The sequence below is a fragment of the Myxine glutinosa genome, chromosome 11, assembly GCF_964187855.1.
Source record: "Myxine glutinosa chromosome 11, kmMyxGlut1.1, whole genome shotgun sequence".
In the NCBI taxonomy this organism is placed as follows: Eukaryota; Metazoa; Chordata; class Myxini; order Myxiniformes; family Myxinidae; genus Myxine; species Myxine glutinosa.
In genome coordinates, this window is record NC_136271.1 from 19,417,227 (window position 1) to 19,435,293 (window position 18,067).

Consider the following 18,067-nt stretch of genomic DNA (forward strand, 5'->3'; position numbering starts at 1 on the left):
GTACTCAATTTGCCGACCTTTGAAGGATGACAGGCTGAGTCAACCCCCCTGGTGTTAATTCAGCGATCGACAGGGATTCGAACCCAGGATCCTAGGATCCCAAGCCAGCACCCTAACCGCTAAGCCAACACCAGGCTTTTTGCAGGAACAAAAATGGAGGACAAAATAAACGATCTCACAAATCACTAAACTTTGGATTTAATTTGGGACAACCTTCTTGCTGGTTCGTCTGGAACAAAATAAAAAGTATGCTTTTCATTATAATTCTCATCTTCCACACTCTGTTGCAGAGACTCGGTGCTGCCAGAATAGTTTCCTGGAAAGGGTTATAATGGGTTGTTATTGCCTTCCCAGGAGTAGTCATGAGACGTCATATCTCGTCTGCTCTTCGTGAAGGAAACCGTGGGATCTTGAGCATCCACCAACCAATGCAATGCAGACAGGAAGCCCAGTTTAAGGTCCACCCGGTGGACGGCTCACACATTGGTGATTCACCCTGCAGACAGTTCATAACTTGGCCTCGACGTGAACCCAGACTAGACAACTTAGAGGCGATTGTGCGTACCTCTAGGCCATCCTGCCAGCCCTAAAAGGATGGTATCACACCGTTTCATAATATATAGGTGCTGTGGATCATGGAAGGACCGAACAGTAAGGGAAAAAGGATCAATGGAATGAAAGTAACATGGAGGGAAAACAGGATGAGAATACATGGATACATCACAGCACGAAATTAGTCACAGGTGAAAGGGAGACGAGGTATCAACAGGTGGGGGAAAGATTCAGAGGTAGAAATGAGAAAGACCTCGAGAGGCAGTGCACAGCAAACTTGAAATCATGGAGGGAAGAGTACAAGAAAACAGATTGGGGAAGGTGGTTTCACATGCGAGAAAAGAGGAGGAAAAATAATACAGATGAATGTTAAACAGAGAGTGGAGAGAGGAACAAGGTAAGAGTTTCTGGGATGAAACGACGACATCACTTTTCTCTTAGTTACCAGGTCCTCAGGTGCAACTCGTGTCGAGTCTGTAGAAGTGAAAATGAGCGGTGTGTGCGAATCAGGCATTCGAAAAGGAGAGGGCATGAACGCAAGAGAAATATAATTGGAAACATAGGAAAGAGAATTATTATTAGAGGACTGAGGTTCGCATGATGCCATCGAAACACTTTGTGCACATTCGCACTTCCCTTCAATCCATCCGAAGCTTCTTCCTTCCCGACAGCTCATGCATGATTCATGCAAAAGAAATTGTAAGGGAAATGTAAATCAGTGATAGAATGGGAACAGTTGGTGATGATGAAGTGGGCAGACTGAGGTTGGGCCAAATAAAGATAGCGTCTATTAGTGAGAGAAGAAGTGTCCGTTCTTCCATGTGTGCATTTGTCATGCTTACGATCATATAAATGGTCCTGTTGGAAAGCTATTAATCGATTTACTTGGAGCAAACGTTTGTGTATGGTGAAACAAAGATGCCCGTTTTAAAAGCTCATCTTTCTGGCTTTGAGGAAGAAGAATCGGGATTACGAGCTTAATTACTCGTACTTACAATGGTAACATTGAAATTATTATATGATAGCAGGAATACTTTAGAATAAGGTGTGACAGACATGGGAGGAAGAAAAAATGAACCACCTTTAGAGGCCATTTTTCCCCTGCAGAGCAGGGGTTGGCCTTTTTGGGCACCGTGGTCCCTTTTTGAAGTGATGTCTTACTGCCGGATGCCCTTCCTGCCGCCAACCCCGTTAGTCGCCTCGTGTGGCACACAGGGAATTACCAGTGAACTGGTACTCAATTTGCCGACCTCAGAAGGATAACAGGCTGAGTCAACCTCCCTGGTGTTAATTGAGCAATCAACTGGGATTTGAACCCAGGATACTAGGATCCCAAGCCGTCACCCCAACCGCTAAGCCAACACCAGGCTCTATAACAGACATGGAAGGATTACACAAAATTATATATAGTAATACTAATCAAAGTAAAAATATATACATCAAAGTACATGAATAGAGACACAGACCAGAACAACAACCACAACCACAATGGCAGCAACAACAACTACATGTTATAAAATATCCTTTTTTCAAGTGTTTTACATCATTTTACCTCCTCAATGAGATTCACAGATAGACATGCAAGATGTTTGTGAAGTACAAGATGTTGTCGTTTGATTAAAACCATCAGTGAAGCGACGGCTAGGCATGCCTGCTGTAAACAAAATCTGAAATATACTTTCATTCTTAAGTCGTGACCTATATCTTCAGAATTCACTGTATATTTATTTACAGTACCTTCAGAAAGTATTCACACCCCCTTGACTTATTTCACTTTTTGTTGTGTTACAACCTGAATTTAAAATTGATCAAATAGAGATTTTTTTGTCACTCATCGACACATAATAAATACCCCATAATGCCAAAGTGCAAGTTCCTTTTTAGAAGTTTATACAAAATAATTAAAAATGAATATCTTGAGTTGATAAGTATTCAACCCCTTTACTAATGACACTCCAAATTGAGCTCAGGTGCATCCAATTTCCTTTGATCATCCTTGAAATGACTACCACTTGATTGGAGCACACCTGTGGCCGATTAAATTGATTGCAAATGATTTTGAAAGAAACACCTTTCTACATAAGGTCCCCCAATTGACAGTGCATGTCAGAGTACAAACTCTACCAAGAAGTCCAAGGAATTTTCCGTAGAACTCCGAGATAGAATTGTGAGGAGGAATAGATCTTGGGAAAGGTATAAAACTATTTCTAGTGTTGAAAGTTCTCAAGAGCAAAGTGACCTCCTCATTAGGAAATGGAAAGAATATGGAACCACTCAGACTCTTCCTGGAGATGGCCGTCCAACCAAACTGAGCAATCAGGCAAGAATGGACTTGGTCAGGGAGGTGACCAAGAACCCAATGACCACTCTGGCAGAACTACAGAGTTCCTTGGCTGAGGTGGGAGATCCTGAAGGAAGGACTACAGTCTCTGCAGCAATTCACAAATCTAGGCTTTATGGGAGAGTGGCCAGACTGAGCCACTCCTGAGAAAAATGCACATGACAGCATGCCTGGAGTTTGGAGAAAGGTACATAAAAGACTCTGAGAGCATGAGGCAAAATATTCTGTGGTCTGTTGAGATGAAAATTGAACTCTTTTGCCTGAATGCAAAGTGCTACGGCTGGCGGAAACCGAGCACAGCTCATTACCCATCTAATACCATCCCCACCGTGAAGCATGGTGGTGGCAGCATCATACTATAGCGATGTTCACTGTTTATAAACAAACCCACCATATCCGCACATGCGCAGCAGCCTGGTTGGCAAAAGCACAGTGTTTTCGTTTTGCACAATGGCGTCGCTCGACACACGTGTGATCGTTTCGGAGTATTTTAATAGTCTTGACATTGTTGCAAAATCTCGGTACAAATCGAAGTTGAGTTATAGGAATGGTGAGGATATTCTTCCGGATCCATTTGCATTGAAAGGATGGCAAAACAATCCATCTTGCTGGCCAGATTTGAACTACGGCGACGTGTACACGTACTTGATCGACACACCGGGTATCTACACAAGGGAGTCACTGAAGGCATTCAGGTCACTAGAGGCATACAATTTTTTTTTAAGTGGTCATGTGAAGCCACTGTGGTATCATGCGATCGGGAATGATGTACCATTCTGCTTTATCAAAGGCAAAGTCATACCATCACAGCGTCTCAACAACAAACCTAGAACTGCCACTTTAAAACTGCTGGCAGTGATGACCGGTTTACTCGCACCCACTTTTTATACAACCTCACTTTTGATACAACCCCACTTTTGATACAACCCCACTTTTGATACAACCCCACTTTTGATACAACCCCACTTTTGATACAACCCCACTTTCATTGGACATGCTTTGACACAACCCCCTTGGATAAAACCCCAACACACACACACACACACACACACACACACACACACACACACACATCCCCCCTACCCCCACCCACACACACACACACACACCCCCACACCCCTCCCCCCACACACACACCCCTCCAAACACACACACACCAACCCCCCCCCCACACACACACACACACATCTCCACCCCCCCCCCCCCACACACACACACATCACTCCCCCCCCACACACACACACACATCCCCCCCTACACATACACACACACCCCACCCCCAACACACACACACACACATATCCACACACACACACACAAATACACCCCCCCCCCCCCCCCCACACACACACACACACACACAGAGACATCCACACACACCCGCACATCCACACACACACACACACACACACATTCCCCCTCCCCCCCACACGCACACCCCTCCACACACACACACACACACACACACACACACACACACACACACACACACCCCTCCACACACACACACACACACACACATCCAACCCCCCCCCCCTCCTACACACACACACCCCAACACCCCCCCCCCCAACATACACACATATCCACCACCCCCACCCCCCACACACACCCACACACACATCCACACACACGCACATCCCCACATCCACACACATGCACATCCGTTTACCTGAAAGCCAACGAAGCTCTGTTAGAAAACTAAACAAATAAAACAAACCAAAATGACATGCAACTTCTTTTCTTCCTAAAATCAACACAAAGTTAATAACAAAAAAAACTGTAAATTTCACAAACCTGACAAGAAATGTGTACTACAAACACGAGTGTGCGCTGTTGGGTTCCATTGTTTTCTCCGAATGGCATTTATCCAAGCCGATCATTTAGGTTCTTTCTCTGGAATTCTATAGAAACTTATTCCCGAGTTCTTTTCAAATCTATTTGTGCAATTAACAACACAACAGCTCACAGGCATTGTCCTTGAAATGGTGTCACGTCAATGATCGTAAAACTTCACCACTTAGAGACGGCCAGCATGGTTGGTGTTTTGCCGACCAAAACAAAGAGCGCGGTCACGTGATCGGGTACGTGACGTCACGGTAAACATCGCTATGGAGACGCTTTTCAGCGGCAGGGACTGGAAGACTTGTAAGGATAGAGGGAATAATGATATGCAGCCAAATATAGACAAACCATTGAGGAGAATCTGTTTCAGAGTGCAAATGACCTCAGACTGCGGTGAAGGTTTATGTTCTAACAGCACAATGACCCCAATCATATAGCCAAAGCAACACTGGAATAGCTTCAGAACAAGAATATGAAGGTCCTTGAGTGGCCCAGCCAAAGCCCGGACTTGAATCCCATTGAGAATCTGTGCAAAGACTTGAACATTGCTGTTCACCGACACTCCCCATCCAACTTGAAAGAGCTTGAGCAAATCTGCAAGGAAGAATGGGAGAATCTCCCCAAATCCAGATTGCAAAGCTGATACAGACATACCCAAGAAGACTAAAAGCTGTATACACTGCCAAAGACGATTCTACAAAGTAATGACTCAGGGGGTTGAATAATTATGTAAATTAGATATTTCTCCATTTCATTTTTAATTATTTTGTAAAAATTTCTTTAAAACATTAATTTCCCTTTGACTGTGGCTTATGTGTAGATGAGTGACCAAAATCTCAATTTAATCCATTTTCAATTCAGGCAGTAACAAATGAAAATGTGAAAGAAGTCAAGGGGTGTGAATACTTTCTGAAGGCACTGTCATTTAGATAATTTGCTACTTCGCCATAACACTGAGTCATGTGACGCTTTGTTTTTAAAAAAAAAAAGATTTGAAACTTGGCCATAACACCGAGTCATGTGACGCTTTGTTTCACAAACAATAGGATTTGAAACGCCTATGACCGACATCCGCTTAAACGTGCCCGATCCCATTAGATCTCAGAAGCAAAGCAGAGTCGAGCCAGGTCATTACTTATATGAAAGACTTTGATGGAAAACAGGGTGTTCCTGGCTGACGAACAGTAGGATATCTCAGTTGGAAGCGAGCTCACATCTGAGGTGTCTAGTCCTGGATTTGTTTCTATGAGGCTTTTAAGCTGACTAAACACTGTGCTGATGAAGTGCTAGCAGGAGATAAGGGGGGTTGCTATCTTAGAGCATGTCTTCCTTCAGCTGGGGAATGCAACGCCCACCGTGTCATCTGAATTTAGTTCATGCACATTAAAGATAACTTGGGGATAAATGCCCTTCGAGAGATTCATTGGGATTTCTCGGTTCATTATTAAGGAGTGTGGATATTAAGTTAATGTAAGATACATCAGTCATAATTTAATTAATAGATCAAGTAAATCTTTCATGCATACGAGATGGATCAAATGGCGTCCTCTATGTCCAAGTTTCCATATATCCTTGAAAAATATGTGTTGGCTCAACGCTGGTCCATTCATTCTGTGCTCCAGAACAGGCAGTCTCACACAATGAGAGAATAAAAGCAACCCTTAAACATCCAATTAGTACATCTCCCAATAACATTTGTCCAAATAATCAGCTCTGGAAGAATAACAGGCACGGGGTGTTATAAATTATTTTTGACCAATATGGTATTGGGTAATGGGTAATGAACGAAGAGCAGCAAAAAAGGCTGGAAAGGGTGAAATGCGAATGGTTCGGTGGATGTGCGGAGTATCGTTGAGAGAGAGGAAGACAAATGATGAATTGCGAAAGATGATGTGAATCGAGCCTGTGATTGATGCTGTGAAGAGGAACAGGTTGAGATGGTTTGGTCATGTGTTGAGGAAGGATGAAAGTGACTGGTTGAGAAGAGTGATGGAAATGAATGTAGAAGGAAGTAGAGGACGGGGAAGACCGAGAAAGACTTGGCTAAAGATGGTGGAAGAATAAATGCGGGCAAGGGGGTTAACAAGGGGAGATGTAGAAAATAGGGCAAAATGGAGAAGATTGTCATGGGGCCCGAAAGGCTAACCCCCGCTCTAGCAGGGAAAATGGCCTTAAAATGCGTGTTGTATTCTATGTTCCCGGAAAGTGACATAGAATGAGTATCTTACTATAATTCACCAAATGTCCGTCTGTTCCCAGGTACCGCAAAAACGGCTGAACCGATCGCAACGAAATTTTGGGTGGGTAATCCTGGGACTTCCTGGAGTACAACAACATGCATTTTAAGGCCATTTTCCCTGCCAGAGTGGGGGTTAGCCTTGCAGTCCTCATGACAATCTTCCCCATTTTGCCATATTTTCTGCATCTCTCCTTGTTAACCCCCTTGCCCGCATTTCTTCTTCCGCCATCTTTAGCCAAGTCTTTCTCGGTCTTCCCCGTCCTCTACTTCCTTCTACATTCATTTCCATCACTCTTCTCAACCAGTCACTTTCATCCTTCCTCAACACATGACCAAACCATCTCAACCTGTTCCTCTTCATAGCATCAATCACAGGCTCGATTCCCATCATCTTTCGCAATTCATCATTTGTCTTCCTCTCTCTCAACGATACTCCGCACATCCACCGAACCATCCGCATTTCTACCCTTTCCAGCCTTCGTTGCTGCTCGACGTTCATTACCCATGTCTCGCTCCCATAAATCATAACACTTCTCACACATGCAGCATACACCTTTCCCTTTAGCTTCAACGACACTCCCCTCCTCATCAGCATGCCACTCAGTTCCCGAAACTTCTTCCATGCACATCTCACTCTAGCAACCGTTGCCGAGTCTGATCCACCTTCTCCATTCAGCATGACTCCGAGGTAGCAAAATGTTTTCACACCTTCCAGCTTCACGCCATCTCCAAGATCCAACTCAACATTTCCTCCATCTGCAGCTCCCTCTGTGCACACCTTACATTTGAATCTAGCTGCCACACTGGTTAATGACCCTCTCAGACCACTACATTTTTGATGAACCCACTCAGCGCACATTGTACAATGTACATTGAATGGAGTTCACTCCGACACCCTTCCTGTACACAGCACACGGCCACTTCCCAGTTCTTTCCATCTCACCACATGCTTTACCACTTGCCATAATCTTCGTCTTTCCTATATTCACCTTCAGACCTTTTGTCTTCATACATTCCTTCCACTTGTTCATCTTTTCCTTCAGTCCATCCATACTTTCCGCAATCAACACCAGATCATCTGCATACAACAACTCCCACGGTAAACCCTCCTTTACGTTCTGAGCCAGCACCTCCATCACAGCGACAAATAGTAGTGGACTTAGTACCGACCCCTGATGCACTCCCGCCTTCACCTCAAACTCACCACTGTTCCCGTCCTTCGTCCTTACAGCTGTGCGCGCTCTTTTGTACATTGCCATCACTACTCTGATCAACCATTCCTCCACTTCTAACTTCCTCAATGCCCATGTCAATACTTCGCGTGAACCCTATCGAATGCTTTCTCCAGATCAACAAACCCAAGAAACAACTTCTTCCTCTTCTCCATGTACTTCTCCTGCAACTGCCTCACAATAAAGAGCGCGTCTGTCGTTCCTCTTCCTGGCATAAATCCAAACTGCATTTCGTCGATCTTCACTTTCTTCCTTATCCTCCTCTCCAACACCCTTTCCAATACCTTCATTCCATGCTCCAATAACTTTTTCGCTCGGTTATGAGCCACACTCCAGAGGGTCACCTTTCCCCTTGTATAGAGGGACGAGGGTACTCAGTTCCCAATCCACCGGAATGCGGCCTTCTTTCACCACCAGATTACAGATCTGTGTCATTCTCTTCACAACCCAACTTCCTGCTGCCTTCAACATATCTCCCACAACTCCCGTCGACCCTCCCGCTTTTCTACTCTTCATTGCTTTTATCGCTTCCTCAACTTCCTTCTCATTTATCTTCTCTGCCGGTCCTAAAACTGGGTTACTCTCTATGTTGCCATCCCATTCATTCTCTGTATTCAACAGCATTTCCATACATATTTTCCATATTCCTTTTATTCCATCTGGGACCACAACGATTTGTCCCACTTCATCCTTCAGCAACTCACCCCCATCACATCACACCTCTCTTTCGCTATCTGCTTTGCAATCCTGAATACCGCTCTCTGACCCTCTTCCGAATCCAAGCATTCTCCGAACATTTTCCTTCATGCCTCCTGCGCCTTTGCTACCTCTTTCTTTGCAGCCTTCTTGGCTGCCTTATAACTTTCACGCTCTGCTTTTTCTGCTCCCGTACCCTTCGCCTTCTGCCACTCCTTGAACTTCTTCCTCTTCTCGTCAATCCTCTTTCCAACTTCATCATCCCACAACCATGTTTCCGAGTGCCTCGGTGGTCCTTTTGTCCATCCACATACCTCACCAACGACTCCCAACAGACTATCTTTCATTGACATCCAACCACGTTCAAGCTCAACCACATCATCCTCTACCCTACTCAGCCTCTCTTTTAATGCCTCCCTTACTGTCACCTCTTTCAACCTCCACACCTTCATTCTCGGTTGGTACTTCACCCGCCGAGGTCTCCTCGCACCTTTCACCCTTATGTCGCAGACATCCAAGTTGTGCTGTGAAACAGCCTCCTCCCCCGGGATCACCTTTGTGTCCCGTAGGTGCCCCCTATCTCGGCTACACACCATCAGGTCGTCAACGGTTGTCGTCGACCCACCTGACGTGTTTGTAACAAGCTTATTATCCCCTTTCTGGAACTGAGTATTACAAATCAACAATTCAGCTCCATCAGCAAACTCCAAAATCCTTTCACCTTCTCCATTTCTCACACCATATCCGTAACCTCCATGAACTCCCTCAAAACCGTCCATACTCCTTCCCACATGCCCATTTAGGTCTCCTCCTACCACAACAACTTGCTCATCTTTCACGTTTTCCATCAGCTTCTCTATCGCACACCAGAACTTGTCCTTCTCTTCATCGCTTCAACCAACCTGCGGAGCATATCCCGAGATGACGTTCACCAAGAGCTTTCCAATCATCATTTTCACCATCATCAACCTATCACTCACTCTAGTCACACTCACCACACTGTCTACAAACTCCTCAGAAAACAGGACACCAACACCATTCACGCCCTCCGGGCACCCTTGCCACACAAACTTGTATTTCTGTCCCTGCCTACCCTTCACCATTCTCACACCACTTCCCTTCCATCTCGTCTCTTGTACACAACATATGTCCACTCTTCTTCTGACCAATACTTCCACCACTTCTCCTGATCTCCCTGTCATTGTCCCTACATTCCATATCCCAAACCTCAGAAACCGATCTCCACTTCGGGCTGTACCCTGCCCATATGTAGTTGTAATTGTCATGGTTCTCTTTTTGAGGCAATGTTTTTCATGGCTGGATGCCCTTCCTGACACCAACCTTCTTAGTTGCCTCTTACGACACACAGGGATACGGTGTACCTATTCTAACCAGGGTACACACCGGGATAAAGCTTTGAATAAAACCAAACGGGTTTAATCCCGAACAAATAAACGGAGAATGAAATCAATAATAACTATATACAATAAAGTAAAAAATAATCCGATAAAAACTAAGGCGTTAAGTCACAAGCACAGACGGTGCGAGGGACACAAAATGGCGACTTATCTCTGCTCTTTCAGATGACACAAGCTTCCCAAGAGAAACCATCACCCAAAGCATTTTGAACAAAACCGCAATGCTGGTGTCCATGTTGCATTCAGTGCCGTAAGCTTGCTTTGATAGAGCTGATTTTTTTTTTGGTGACGCATTCTTGTGAGCTGACGGAACCAGGAGCCCTATGCCCCCGTCCGTCTAGGCCCTTCGGGTTGAAGGCACGGCCACATTTTCTTTTCCTTGGCACGTCGGTGTTGGTGAACGAGATCGTGAGGACGAGCACGGCCGGAGCGACTGAGCGGGTGCGGCCTGTTCACTTCGCGCACGGAGCCAGGAGTGAGCGGACCGTGCAGCGAGGCCTAGTTCCCATCCTGGAGTAGAATAGGCTATATTGTTTTTCCAATTTTTTCCCCAATTTTCCAATTTTTCCAATTTCCAATTTTCCAGTTTTTCCAAACACAATGGAATAATCTTTACCGATATGAACAGTGATGTGGCTTTTATTGAAATTCTACAAATACTGTTTGGAGTTTCATGATTTGCATGTGATATGATTTAACGGAAGTTTATATAAATCGTTGAAAATAAAAAAGCCTTCAATTTCTGATATTTTGCCTTTTCATTTGGGCATCCCAATTGAAGCCCAGCCCGTAGGGCAGGTACCGTTGCTAGTAAAATAAACTCGTGAAGTCAAGCAGATTGCAATTCGTGTCGATTGATCAACCTTGGTTCAATACTCCCGGAGACCTGAATGACTTGAATTTGAACGTTTAATTTCTTGGAATGGCTTACCAGAGACTATTTAAACAGAGGATGAAGCTCAAAGCAATACTTCCTATTATTTGGATTTCATGTGTAGTGAAGGCAGAACATTAATCCGTGCTGGAGTTTGATCCTTAAGAGAGGAATTTGCAAATTAAGGTGACTTTTCATGGAGAAGGACAAGCATTGCGCTCGAGCTTTCATCCACAAGAGCCGCCGGATGATGCACGTCATCATAAATAAATCCCCACCTCCAACTCCACAAATCGGGAGTATTGCGGTGAAGAGTTAAATGAAGTGAGGGTTAAATAAAATAATGAGGTGAGCATGATGAAGTTTTGGTTTAGCATTCAGCAGCGGTGTATCATCCAGTTATTCGAGAGGGCGGCAAAAAGTTTCCCCGCAGGAAAACTCGACACAGAAGTTTTTTTTTTTAGGTAGTTACCAGGAAATGTCACAAATGTTCCCGGCAGTGAGTCCGTTTGCTGACGCCATTATAACAAGTCGCAATTTGGGCTCGAACTTTTTTGATAGGGGAAGGAACTTTTGCCCATGCATTTAATGTTAAACAATGGTAGTTTGTATAAAAGTGACTGTAAAACTTATGAGCCATATTATGAAATAATCCCATGTAATTATGTAATCTCTCTCATAGAAGCGGTGGAGATCCAGCAGTGATCCACTTTGGTGGGAGGAGAGGCGTGCAACATGCACCCTAAGCATGTGATGCTAACAGACTCGAATAAAATCAATTGCGAAGCATCCCATTTGCCATGTACTTTTTTTGTATACAAGATCAAGGCTCGTGAAAGAGCTAACATTAATCACTAAAAGACAAACTGACACATAAAACATAAGATAAAGGGAGCGTGAGACAACATGGGGAGAGAGGAGGAAGGACACAAGTACAACATTTGAGAGCAGGGACATCGGGAGATCTGTGGGAGGGAGAGGGCTTGGGGGCGGGGGGAGACATGGGAAGGGAGGAGGGGGGGGGGAAATGTGGAATGAACAGACAATTATACGAGTGCAGAGGTGCCGTGCAGCAATTTTGGGGTTAGAGAGGGGGAGTTCAACATTGAAATACAAAGCTGACACAAAGGATTACACATCATCTCAAATGTCCAACACGATGGCTCGGAAGAAGCGCACGTACCCTTTAACTGCCGAGTCCGAGTTCACGACTTCACGCAACCATTTTCAAGAACGAATCGAGCAAGTTCAAGCTCAGTTGAATTTGAACGCGCATCGTCTGTTATCGCTGGTTTACAAGTGCAGGCCCAATGAACGAGTCTGGCCTCCAACACATTTTATGAACCGTAGATGCGGGAAGCTTCACGAAGGAATAGACAATTTGTGTGATATGGGTGCAAATGTAATTCACTTTGTTCAAAGACAGCGACTGAGATTTACTACACCTGCTGAGATTGTGTTCTCATCCTTCTCCTGCAATTTCCTGTCCTTGTGATGTGATGCACCTGCTTGTTGTCATCCCACTGTTTTACCTTAGCCCTATTGTGTCTGTTGATTCTTTGCCCCTGGTCAGTTGATTCTTTGCCCCTGGTCAGTTGATTCTTTGCCCCTGGTCAGTTGATTCTTTGCCCCTGGTCAGTTGATTCTTTGCCCCTGGTCAGTTGATTCTTTGCCCTTGGTCAGTTTATTCTTTGCCCTTGGTCAGTTTATTCTTTGCCCCTGGTCAGTTGATTCTTTGCCCCTGGTCAGTTGATTCTTTGCCCTTGGTCAGTTTATTCTTTGCCCCATGTCAGTTGATTCTTTGCCCCTGGTCAGTTGATTCTTTGCCCCTGGTCAGTTGATTCTTTGCCCTTGGTCAGTTGATTCTTTGCCCCTGGTCAGTTGATTCTTTGCCCCTGGTCAGTTGATTCTTTGCCCTTGGTCAGTTGATTCTTTGCCCCTGGTCAGTTGATTCTTTGCCCCTGGTCAGTTGATTCTTTGCCCTTGGTCAGTTGATTCTTTGCCCTTGGTCAGTTGATTCTTTGCCCCTGGTCAGTTGATTCTTTGACCCTGGTCAGTTGATTCTTTGCCCCTGATCAGTTGATTATTTGCCCCTGGTCAGTTGATTCTTTGCCCCTGGTCAGTTGATTCTTTGCCCCTGGTCAGTTGATTCTTTGCCCCTGGTCAGTTGATTCTTTGCCCCTGGTCAGTTGATTCTTTGCCCCTGGTCAGTTGATTCTTTGCCCCTGGTCAGTTGATTCTTTGCCCTTGGTCAGTTGATTCTTTGCCCCTGGTTAGTTGATTCTTTGCCCCTGGTTAGTTGATTCTTTGCCCCTGGTCAGTTGATTCTTTGCCCCTGATCAGTTGATTATTTGCCCCTGGTCAGTTGATTCTTTGCCCCTGGTCAGTTGATTCTTTGCCCCTGGTCAGTTGATTCTTTGCCCCTGGTCAGTTGATTCTTTGCCCCTGGTCAGTTGATTCTTTGCCCCTGGTCAGTTGATTCTTTGCCCCTGGTCAGTTGATTCTTTGCCCTTGGTCAGTTGATTCTTTGCCCCTGGTCAGTTTATTCTTTGCCCCTGGTCAGTTGATTCTTTGCCCTTGGTCAGTTAATTCTTTGCCCTTGATCAGTTGATTCTTTGCCCCTGGTCAGTTGATTCTTTGCCCTTGGTCAGTTGATTCTTTGCCCTTGGTCAGTTGATTCTTTGCCCCTGGTCAGTTGATTCTTTGCCCTTGGTCAGTTGATTCTTTGCCCCTGGTCAGTTGATTCTTTGCCCCTGGTCAGTTTATTCTTTTCCCCTGGTCAGTTGATTCTTTGCCCCTGGTCAGTTGATTCTTTGCTCCTGGTCAGTTGATTCTTTGCCCCTGATCAGTTGATTATTTGCCCCTGGTCAGTTTATTCTTTGCCCCTGGTCAGTTTATTCTTTGCTCCTGGTCAGTTGATTCTTTGCCCCTGGTCAGTTGATTCTTTGCCCCTGATCAGTTGATTCTTTGCCCCTGGTCAGTTGATTCTTTGCCCCTGGTCAGTTGATTCTTTGCCCCTGGTCAGTTGATTCTTTGCCTCTGGTCAGTTGATTGTTTGCCCCTGGTCATAGTGCTCTTCCATGAGCCTCGATAAGCTGCAATTCATTCATAAAGACAAAAGCACGAAGCTCAGACATGCAGCTATGTGTGTGAAAAAACAGAGGCAATGCAAAGACAGTCGTGACCACCGCACAAGGTCATGGATGCTTGTAAAATCCTAGGGCTGCAGGCGTTTCGGATAGCGGTGGATTGCTATTCCCCCTTGTGCTGGGCAGGGTGGGCGGAAAGCATCCCCGTCGGGATTGTACAACCCACAATGTGAAAAGGACCATTGCTGGCCTAGTGAGGCATGTCAGGGTACACTTACCTCTGAAAAACAAGGCGGATAACATGTCCAGGGCTCGCCTCGACCACCCAGCTGCAGTCAAGCGAGTCTTTGTATGGGCCCGGCCAACCAGGAGACAGGATGGTGCCGGCTTGGGCTGTGAGGTGTCCTCCGCAGGGAGCTGAACAACAAACAAGCAAACGAACCTTTATATTCAAGTGGATACCCACAGAACCACCCGAGGTGGCATACTTGCTTACAAATTATTCAAGCAGCCAGTCACATTGCCATTGAGGATGTGGAGGACATTTGTCCACCTGTCAAGCAGTTAATGAGATTTAATAAACACCATTTGATATATGTAGGAACATGGTCAATTTCTTCAAGGATGGGCCACACTTTGCCAGCATCTTATTTCCTTCCAAGCCAAGGCAAGTGAAGGTATTAAAGATGCATTTTTATCATGGTGCCTGTAACCCTTATCAACAAACTGTGTGCACTTTGCTTACTATTCTCCTCCATCTGCAACTACACAGCAATCATCTGTTGCTGACACAATGACGACAAATCATAGTTCATATCTGTTAAAAAGCAGGAGCACCACCATGGGAGTTTTTGCTCATAGATGGTTCTCATTTCCGTTTATCACCAGCACTGGCGCAACTGCACATTATGGTTATTACTTTCTCTGATAAAGTCATGATCCGAGGCTCCGGCAACAAATCACGTTCCCTACTGATCCGTTTGATATGTTAACATATCACGAGGCTGGTGGGCCGTGTGTTTGGTTGAAAAATAGAACTCATGGCTGGGTTTGGTGGTGGGGGAATATGGGGGTAAAAATGTTTTTTTTTTTAACTCAGTGTGATTCTGTCGCGGTTTGTCTTGGCCTGGAAAACTATTGGTTTATTAGAAGTGGCACATGTTTACGAAGTCGATGACACGCCATAAAAAATCCCCACGCTCCATACCTAAAGCAAAGTTGAAAGATGACAAAAAGTTCCACCAGGAATGACCCAATATAATATTTGGCGTGAATTTTTTTCGGTTTTGACCCCTGGGTTCCCAAATCCCCACCACTTGGGGCATGAAGCGAGCGTCAAATATAAAAAATCATGACATATTTCATGCACCCCCCCCCCCCAATGTTGATTGCATATACAAAGTTTCACCAAAAAATGTTTACAAACGTGCCTGAAATTACATATTTTGGTATTTGACCTTTTGACCCCGTCCCAGGGAAAGGGGCCAAAAATGATACTGCTCTCACACCTTCTTGCCATGTGGTCATCATAACTACTAAGATTGGTGGATTTCTGTGCAACTGTTTAGGAGACAGCGTGACGGACGGACAGACAGACAGATAGGATTACAATATCTCCCTCTTATTTTTTTATTTTTACCCTGCGAGCGAAAAGCAAAAAGCAGCGTTAAGCATTCGCTTGCGTACGTCGTGCATACGTGTGGCGTACGTGCATGCGTACGTCTGGATTTTTTAAATTAATTTTCTCGACCACCGATGGTCCGATTGGCAAAACATTTTACCATAGCAGCGCCTCCGTCTGTTCGGGTATTTGTTCATAATTATGACGTCATAGGTTACGTGGTACGGACGCCATCTTGGAAAAACGTTACACCTCTATATCTCCTAAACCGCTAAATGGAAAAAATTGAAACATGGGTCATTGTCAAGTACTACCCATGGGGAATAAGATATGTTGATGATGATGTCATCGGTGCATTCATTATGACGTCATAATTCGATAAGTACAAGGCTTGATCTGATCAGTATGAAAAAAACATTGCTCTGCACCTGTTATTCCGATGGACACGAAATTTTCAGAATATGAGCGGCTCCTCCCGTGTAATTTTTTTATGATAATTATGATGTCATGTGTCACGTGATAAAGGCGCCATCTTGGAAAACTCGAAAAAAGTTGCACCTCTATAGCTCCAAAACCACTCGATAGAAAAAATTGAAACATGGCTCATTGTCAAGTACTCCCCTTGGTGAAATAAGATATTTTCATGATGATGTTATCGGTACCTTAATTATGACGTCATAATTTGACAAGTACAACGCTTGATTTGATCAGTATGAATTATTTTTCTCTGTAATTATTGGTCCGATTGACACGAAATTTTCACCATAGGAGCACCTCCTCCTTTGTAATATTTTAATGATAATCATGACATCATAGGTCATGTGGTACAGGAGCCATCTTGGAAAAACCGAAAAACGTTGCACCTCTATATCTGCAAAACCGTTCTCTGTAAAAAAAAAATTGAAACGTGGCTCATTGTAAAGAACTGCATATGGAGGATAGGTGTTGTTAACGATGACGTCATTGGTTCCATAATTATGACGTCATAATTCGACAGGGACAACGCTTAGTCTGATCAGTTTGAATTTAATTGTGTGATCTATGCAACAATTATATTAGAAAATATAAATTTATGATGTCATCGGTCACATGGTCTGGCAGCCATATTGGATCAAATTTTAAAAAACACTCAAAAACAGTTGGCTCGCACCAAGTTGACAGAGCAGGGTAAGTATTCTATGAATACCAATCTAGTTTTCAAAAGGCATTGGGATAACAAGTGTGCTTTTGTCTGGAGAATAAAAAATCGGATATTTTTAATGCCAATTGTTTGGCAACAGGTGTACAGGTAATGCATTCACAGTGGACCGACCGACTGTTTCAATAGACTGCAACGGGTCGGTATCGCTCATTCTCAGCAAGATCATTCACTGATAAAACTACGTCTTTGGGAGAACAGGCTTGATATTAATTCTCAGCACCAATCTGATGCAGGAATACCTGTCAGGCAGTTAATGAGTGTAAATACACACTATTTGATGCATTTAGGGACAATATTTAAAGGTTGGCCCACAACTTGTTGGCATCTTATTCCATAAAAGCCAATGCAAGTGAATGTACTCACCCTGTCAATGCCACTGAGATTTAAAATAATTATATTAATTAAAGCAATGAACAGTGAATGATCGTTTGTTACAGACAATGAAATGCATGTCTCTACTAAGTGTTTTTACCTCTGATTGAGCTCGACACACATTACATTGCAGAAATGCCAAGCAATTTGTATCCTCCAATTGAATGGCTGAAGAGCGAGGGGGGCAGGTTCATTTAAAAACAACCAAATTAGGGGTATTGCGGCAGTTTATTTCATTAAATATACGAGGGGAGTTCAAAAAGTCCGACAAACATTCTCTCAATGGTCCAAGAAACTGCAACATGTATTTTTTTTTATCTTTCTGGAATATTGATCCAGTTACCAGGCGTCATCCTAATGTTTAACATGTATGGCGATGCATTATTGTGTGTCCATGTTCCATGAAAAGGACATTGAGTTGCTGGACTGTCTGAGAATATTGGTTGTTGCTGGACCTTCACGATCCCATGGTGTCTTAGCATCCTGAATAAATCACTAATTCCTACCCAAATCATCTCCAGTCAAATGGCAGACCTGGTCAGCTGGTTCCAGAAAGACTTGGGCCCCATAGATTGAGGCATATGGAA

General features: G+C 44.3%; 1 protein-coding gene across 1 annotated transcript in view; it reads right to left on the minus strand.

The window, feature by feature from the left end:
• The window catches only part of LOC137436088 (CUB and sushi domain-containing protein 3-like), a 1,358,203-nt gene that overhangs the window by 652,281 nt on the left and 687,855 nt on the right, over positions 1-18,067 (minus strand). Inside the window, exon 16 of the mRNA XM_078786463.1 lies at positions 14,565-14,703. Within this exon, the coding sequence (XP_078642589.1) occupies positions 14,565-14,703 (139 nt within the window). The remainder of the gene's footprint in view (positions 1-14,564; positions 14,704-18,067) is intronic.